The sequence below is a fragment of the Drosophila serrata genome, unplaced genomic scaffold (assembly GCF_035046125.1).
Source record: "Drosophila serrata isolate PLE 108 unplaced genomic scaffold, ASM3504612v1 contig_302, whole genome shotgun sequence".
In the NCBI taxonomy this organism is placed as follows: domain Eukaryota; kingdom Metazoa; phylum Arthropoda; class Insecta; order Diptera; family Drosophilidae; genus Drosophila; species Drosophila serrata.
The window spans coordinates 966,078-974,424 of NW_028257200.1; the positions used below are offsets into that span (position 1 = coordinate 966,078).

At 38.2% G+C, this 8,347-nt stretch overlaps 1 protein-coding gene across 1 annotated transcript; it reads left to right on the top strand.

The window, feature by feature from the left end:
• The first annotated feature begins 2,478 nt into the window (after positions 1-2,478).
• On the top strand, positions 2,479-3,990 carry LOC110182728 (uncharacterized). Its single transcript, XM_020950829.2, has 2 exons — positions 2,479-2,678; positions 2,737-3,990. Exon 2 carries the CDS (start codon positions 2,756-2,758, stop codon positions 3,848-3,850), a length of 1,095 nt encoding a protein of 364 aa, XP_020806488.2. The 5' UTR covers positions 2,479-2,678; positions 2,737-2,755; the 3' UTR covers positions 3,851-3,990.
• Positions 3,991-8,347: the final 4,357 nt, after the last annotated feature.

Consider the following 8,347-nt stretch of genomic DNA (forward strand, 5'->3'; position numbering starts at 1 on the left):
TCGGGCCTCGTCCTTGCCCCGGTCGACCCCTTGTCGACTTAAACACTTACAAGGACTTAACCACCTTTTGTTATTTTGCCTGCGTAGCCCTGTCTGTCACTTTAATTCCTGCCACACGCAGCAAGGAGCCTTCTCTGCCTCCATGGCAGCACAATCCTGCGAAGGACACTCACATGTGTAAAAGTTTGCATGCCTGGCAAGGTTTGCAAAGTTATTAACACGCGGCTCCGACTTAAATAAGTCATATTCTAGACGTCTTTCGGGCTCACCACCATACTGACTGACTTCTTGTCTCGGCTTTTTGGTAGAGGGGAAGGAGCCCCGTCTATGGATTAATTGTAGGACTTGCCTGAAAGTGAAAGCCAAGCACCGCAAAAGTTTGCCACTTTAATGGCATTGGCCCAATCTTTGGCCTAGACGCTTGCGGGATTTTAACGTCGTAGCTTAAGGTATTTTGATTTATCTAATTGCGAAAAAATGAAGGAGAACTGATTTGTTGTTGGAAGATAATGAACAATCCATACATTATTCTAATTGGTTAGCCTTTGACTGAAATATATAATGTTCCCTTACATGTTTTGATGAGGATTTATCATAAACATTAATTTGGTAATAAGAGACGTATATGATATGATTGTAATGTTTGTGATTTATTTAGCATTTAACCTCTGCTAAGGTGTCAAACTCAAATACTAATCAATTAAATTTCAATTTATTCATTTCGTTTATAGTTTTCAATTTAATAGTATTTGACATGTTTTATTTCTTTAGATATCCTAGAACTATTATTTTTTGGGCTAATCCCATAAGTGCTTCTTTTCATTTTTGGAAAACTAACATTTATTTACCTTTTACCTCCATTTCAATCCATAATGCTTTCTCACAAAATTATGCGTTCAAATGACTTTTAGCGTAGGGCAATAATTTTGATTTCTATCAATGGAAATTTGTGTAATACATCTAAAACTAATGGAATTTCATGTTTCGAGGGCTTTCTCCTCGGTGGGAAAAAGGACTTCCATTGCGTCTGCTGTCGATAAAGGTAAATCGTGTTGCAGACGTCGTGCGACTTGTTTGTAAATTATAAAATAATGTCGGTTGCATTGCCAACGATGTCTGCCTGCTTTTGCTTTTGCTTTTACTTCAGCTTTGCTGTTGCTATTGCTGCTGCCGCTTTTCCGGCTTTTCCGCCTTTTGTTTTTGCATGTGGTTACGTGGAAAAGTGGCGGCACAGCGTGGCAATTTTTATGCCCCGCTCGGCTAAGTGGCACATTTTTGGCTTAGCTTTTAGACATTGCGACAGGAGGACACTGAGCTCTGACAGTGGCAAAGTCTTGATATTTTTTTAGGGAGAGAAATTAGTTTAAACTATATACGTATTACTGAACTGTAGGTTTCTTAAATTAATTAAATATGCATTGTTCTTTATAGAATTTTATTAGTTATAAACTGAAACCCCTTTGAATTTCCGCCTCTGTCTTTTGCAACCAATGTGGCGAGACTTTTGGCTATATGGCGGATCGGCTGAATGGCAGTATGGCCGCTTGCATGTCTACACCGCCATCGCACTCGACTGTCGGGCCTGTCAAATAACTGACATTACCTGTACCCCCGATACCGGGGAACCCCCCAAAAACCCGTTCACCGCCCTACTGATGAACCGCTGCACCACCGCAGACGACGCCGCGTTGTCGTCGTCATCGTTGCAGCGTCGCACACATTTCGTGACTGTGAACAATAAAAAATTTCGATTAGAATGTAAAAGCAACAACCGGCCGTGCAACTTCAACTGCAACTGCAGGGGCAACCTCAACGGCAACGGCAATCAAATTGTGCGAGGCCCAATCGACGGGCAAGAGGTAGGTAGGTTGGTGGGTGCGGCTCAGACATATAATGGCTAAGAGAGGGGAGGGGAAAAAAAACTAAGCTAAATTGTATATTAATAGAAAATGAAATCTAAAATGGTATTCAGCGCAAAACGTACGCTTGCCGAATTTATTCCGGCCAAAGTCTCTTTATTACATTGATTTGCAAGGTTCTTTTTGGTAAAATTAGAAGGACATGCCTATTAAATAATCTAGAACGACATTGGTAGCTTTTGTAGCTTAAGAGAGAAATATGTGTGGTGTGTAATTTAAAAGCTAACCAGTATTTATGGTTAGCTTTCCACTAAATATACAAGAAAATATGTACTATAAGTTAATATTACTAATATTTTATTTTAAGTTACTCTGATGTCTTGTTATCTCTGTTATCCTATTATTTTATTTTAAGAAAATATAAACGATATAACTAAGATATTTAAATACAATTTCAAGTACATATGAGGAGGCCGACCTAGAAATATTACGTATACGTAAAAACTTATTTATTTATTTTCAAAGAATTAAACATGGGATATTCTTAAACATTTTTTGTATACTTAAAGTATATAATAAATGAAAATGTATATAAATATGAAAAATGAAAATAAACACCATATTCCAATAACTTGATCGTGACCTTATTTGTTCCTAATGTCAAAATTACAAAACTATGTTCATTATTTGCTAATAACACATACAAGCCGAAACACTTCCCATAAACTAGAGATTTGTGTTGATTAAACGACTAAATAGTGTTCCATATATCGTCTGCGTTAGACGACGTATTGAAGTTCTAATTGGGTATAAACAGAGGTAAGCACAAACTTAACCCTAAAAGATAGGAAGATGTCTAAACAGAAGCATCCTTTAGAAAAGAGCAGCTCTTAAAAATGGCATTTCTGGGTCACATTGACTGCGAAGGAACCATGATCAGTCGTGAGCTTTTCTGCAGCGGTGGGTCCAAGAACCAATCGCAACAGGATGATATCGAGACAATCGAGGGTTCCAGGACCTACATCAAGACCTTTGACCAGAAGAGCCTGCTGCAGGCTATGGGCAGTCCCAGCACGGTGCGCTATGTGGCCAGCTCCGAGTCGTCCAGCGAAATGCATTCATTGGACGAGACGGAGAGCTCCATTTTGCGCCGCTGTTTACTCGAATCCCAAAGGACACTGTTGGCCGAAAACGAGGAATATGCAGACGATCAAGAGCTTGAAACCGAAACAATTTGCCTGCATCTAGGAAGTCCTAGGAGTAGCAGTGGCAGCAACAATACCTCAAGCAACAGATCAAGCAACTCTCGCGAATCCGAGGACCAGGAGAAGAGCTCAACCACCTCCATGTGCAGCTGGGAGGAGGCCATGTCCCGGGGTGAGAGCTCCCAGGAGGAGACTCGCAATTTCAGTGTACCTTCACTACACCTGGGTTCCCATCGGGGCTCGGCTCCGATGACCTATACCCGTCGCCTTCATCCTCAGCGACTGGAAAGGCCAGCCGATGAGGCCTACGAGAACTGGCTGTCGGCCAAGCAACAGCAGGCCAAATATCGTCGCCAGGCGGAGCAAAAGTCCAAGGAGGAGCAACTGCAGCGAGCGGAGCTGCGTCAGCGGTTGTCCCAGGAGCGGTACGAGCAGTGGTGCCGCCAGAAGACACAGCAATCCCTTGCAGCACAGCAACACAAGCAACCAAAGTCTGCTCGAATCCCAGAGAGTAAATCCAATCCAGCAATCACAGATTCCCGCCTGCTGCAATGGGAGCGGGAAAAACTGAGGCTGGCGGAGAAGAGGCGTCTGCAGCTGCGGAATGCCGAGCAACGGAGACAGCAGGAAAACCTAAAGCGTCAACAGCAGGCGGATCAAGCCTTCCAGCGATGGATGAGCCATGTGGATCAGCGACCCAAGCCAGTGCCCAGCAGTCAAGGAATCAACTCTCTGAGAGGCACCATCTCCGAACTCTACATAAATCCCAATCGGTGGGTGGACTGAGGCTGGGATTGGGGTCAACAGGACTCTTGAAAGGCGAGAGTGGTGTGGCAGCCTAGTTTCCTGAGCTGCGTAGTCAAAGTTTGAACCAAGTTAATCTATATATTTACCCATTTAACACTATTAAATAGCATATAAAACCATTTGTAGTGATTGATTTAATGACAAACTCGGGATGTAATAGACCCTTTGCTTAGTATTATATTGAACTCTGCTGACTATTCCAGAGTTCTGTCATCTAAACTTAACTTGGGTCAAAGGTATTTCCGTACTAAAAGCTAATGCAAATGAACAGCAACAATCCGCCACATGCCATTAATGAGCAGATATAAGCCCAACCCACAAAGGAGCTGTATCTGAAGACTATTACATCACATCTGTGACCCCCGATGAACCAGCTTCTCTTGAGTAATTCCCTTACACACGAACACTTCAAATCAAAACATTTCCAGCCATTCATAGTGGCCTAGTATTGATATCCTTTTCACAGGACTGCAAAGAGTATCCTTCTGGGTGTTTGCTTTGCCACTTTACTAGCAAGTGTTCAGTGCTCTTTCATTGGGATACAAGTAGGGATATGTGTGTCATGCCATGGGATAAGTGAAAAATATTATACCAGTAGTAATAGATTAAAAAGTAAATTAAACTTTTTATAAAATAACAACAAAAATGTATATTTTTTTATTATGATCTGTCAATTCTTAATAAAATATCCATCTCTAATTTTACTTCCTCCTCTTCATTTATGTTAAATTTCCAAGTCATTCATTTCATTGGTTTAACTTGGTACAGAAAGCGTCTCAAGTTAATAAAGCCATCATCGGACTGAAATGTTGGCGCCCTTGGCTGATTTATGTTTAATTAAATGGGCAAAGTTGTCCTTGCTCCGCTCTTATTTTTTAAGAGCAGCTAAAACTCTGAGAACTTCTCCACCTGTCGTCGCTTAGGTGAAACAATAAAAACGGGGCCAGGCCAGGTTCGCAGAGGGAAGAGCTGGACAGACAGGAAATAAATACAAAGTTATTTAATATGAAAATGGCGTGCAGGAAAAATTGTGTTATTATTTGTGCTTCGGTTGGCCCCCAGGCCACTTGGCCTTAAGCGATTTAGTTTCTTCGTTCTCCATTTTTTCTGGCAAACACATTCTTCAGGCTTGCAAGTTGGATGAGATTCGAGATGGAAATTGACAGCCGTGGCTCAAAGGAAGGAGAACATAATACATTTCACCGCAAGTGATGATACAATTATTCATTGTAAGGCCGCTCAGCAGCAGCTCGTAGCCAATTTAAATGTTAATCAAATTAAAGTATCTACCTGCTCTTATTAACCCAAAGCTGGGACTGCTGCTCCTGGACTTTTCATCCAGTCGCAAAAAAATATGTTTGTAACATGAGTCGGAATGGAAAATAAAAAACAGGACATTCATTAATTATAGTGGTTCATATTTCTGGTTTTCTAGTAAATAAATAAAAATTTAATTGAAAAAGATAAAGATAAGGTTCTAAAGATAACAACAAGCAATAGTTGTTATATAATATATATAAATCTATGATAATCACTTTTGATCTCCACAAGTTGAGCTGTTGGAAAACTAATAAACTTACCCTTTGAAATACATATATCCATCCAGAATATATATATATTTAAGCTGATTACTTTAAAAATCATTTTCTTAACTCCATCTATAAACACATTTAATCCCTTTTTTAAACCTTTATAGTTTTATCTTTTTAAAAATCAACATTTTCTTTGGATGTATAGGGATATTCGTATTTCGATTTTCCTGTTTTCCTGGCCTGGCCATTTTTTAATAATTTAATCCACTGCAATTGAGCGTCATGGCATGCATTTCAAGCCTAGACAGATTTATCGAAAACACAAACAAAGAGAACGCATTCACTGGGTATGAAAGCTAAGAGTGTGGAAAACACGAGGGGCAAATATTTTTGCGCAAACATTGATTGGCAATCGAGGGGGGACCAGAGTTGGGTGTGGGTGTGAGGGTTGAATTGGCCAACTGCATGTTAACACACACCCAGACATCTGTAAATTGGCACACCGTCCTCACCCCCCGGCTCACCTCATCCCCCACTGAAGTCAGGATGCACTCACTGCCAATGCAAGCCTCTCGAGTGTGTGACGAACACTGAGCTGGCAAAAAAAGAAAAATGAAAAAAATGTGGAAAAGAAAAACACATCAGAGGTGAAAGGTGAAAGCGCGGGGCTTGTTTTATAAATGAAAATTCATTGAAAACTGATAGCGTGTGAAAAATAAACGAAATGAATAGTCGGTGGCAGAATGAAGTGTCACTGGTTGGAGTTAACCGAAGGCAGGGGTGCTCTATGATGCATTAAATACAAGATAAATAACAATAAATTTATTTAGAGAACATTTAAAATGCTTACAACATTTTTTTTATTAGTATCAAGCTTTAGAGATACAATTTTCAAATTTTATAGAGCACTTCTTATAACTTGCTCAAAAATATTTGAAATAGCTAAAGAATACTTTGGAATTATCCCCAAAGGGTATTTTAGAAACTTCGGCTATAGTCCTTGCCTTAATCCGGTGATACCATTTTGATTTCGAACGAAAATATGTCAACTACTAGACTTCCTTCAGTCAAGCCCCCGTGTCATAGTGCTTTTCCGGTGGCAATTAGCAACCAAAGCCGAAGCCAGATATTTTTACAAGCCATAACAAGCGGATATGCTATTAATTAAAATAAATTGCAAGCCCGTCGGCAAAAAGATGAATGGAATCGGCTTTGAATAAAGTATGAAACACATAATAAAATATGTTATCTAAAAAGCAACGGGAAACTTTTTGAAATTTGAGTACTTCAGCCAAAATAAGTTATAACAATCTTTTTATATATCCATTTAATAAATGTGTAAATATGTTCTATGAGCTTTTGATATGTGTAATTATATTTATAATGTTAATATATATTATGAGTAATTATTTTAAATTAAATTTAATTAAGACTGTTAGTGTAAGACAAGGCTCTCAACGTGCTGTAAATCATAAAGAAAATAAAAGTGAAAAAATCATTTTTATTTGATAACTATGGCCAATTTTCTTTATTGAACCAATAAAAAAATGGTAAAATTTATCACAAAATTTGAGTTAATAAATAGCCATGCGGCAGCTGGGAAATATTCAGTGAAATATTTTCCATAGATTGACCAACACACAATATTGGTGGACATACATGGTGGCTCATGTATATATTCATACATTCCTACCACGAATCGCCACTCTGCGGGAAATAATAATTTAATTAGTCCACACACGGAGAAAAAATTCAAGGAAACTGCTTAATTAATTAATGATACATTAATACTGAGAAAGGATATATAATGTTGTGTAAATATGGTGACCTATAATAAGTTATAAATTATATACTTAAGAGAAAACTCTAGAGATCCCAATTTAATTTCTCTCTCTGCAAAGGGTTCTGTAAAAGGGTTATGGCCTCTGTACAAAAATTTGTATGCATATCAAAAAAACCAATTATGGCAACATTTTGATGTCCCCAATTCCTATCACACCCCCTTAAACCCACCCCCTCTTTTCAGTTTCAGCCATCTATATAGCCTAGTGTGTATGTGGCTCTCAGTGTGTTGTGGCATTTTCAATGGGGCTCGAGCATTAACGTTCAAAAGTCAATTAGTGGTTTTTATAAATGTGATTAAATTAAGTGACAATGTTGTTTACTGTTTTCAAGCTTTTCGGTTTTTAGCTTCATTTTAATTGGGCTAACATTGCCCCGCAAATGAGCTTAGGGAAAGAGCGGAAAATGGACAGTTGTTTCGGTATCGAAATATTGAACTTAAATTGGGCAATAGAATATACAAAAATGTATCAGTCCAAGAGGATTTGAACCAAAATATAACATACACAATTTTAATTGGGAATTAGTAATTGATCCTTTTACAACTACATTAAATTTATGTTTATACTCTTAAAGTTTTATATGCAAAAATGTGATTGCTTTTAATAATTATTGTTGCTTATTGGTATACAAAGCTAAATTCATTTAATTAAATATTTCAAAAAGGCTGCATACTTCCAATAAACATATATTTTATAAACTTCTTGTTGTAAAAAGTAAATAAATCATTGCAAATAATAAATTAAAGCAAGCTCGACATTTTTAAAGCCTTGGCGTGTTGGTTTAAATTTGAATGAAACCAAAGGCACTTTTTTAATTTAGATATTTAGAAATGTATTTAAAAAATGTCTTTTCTCCTCAAGGCGAATTCCAAGCGTGTTTCAAGCATCCAACTTTTGTTTCAACTAAGTATTTTCCTTCGAATTTTCGTCTTTGTCCAGGGCAAGGACTGGCAGGCTTTTAAGCCTTTAAGCAAACACAAAAAACCATTTTCCACTTGCAACACATTCTCTGGCATACACACACACACACACACACTCACAGACATGTGGCAAGGCTTTTCAACTTGTTGTCTCTCTTAGCATTTTTTAAAATCAAAAAG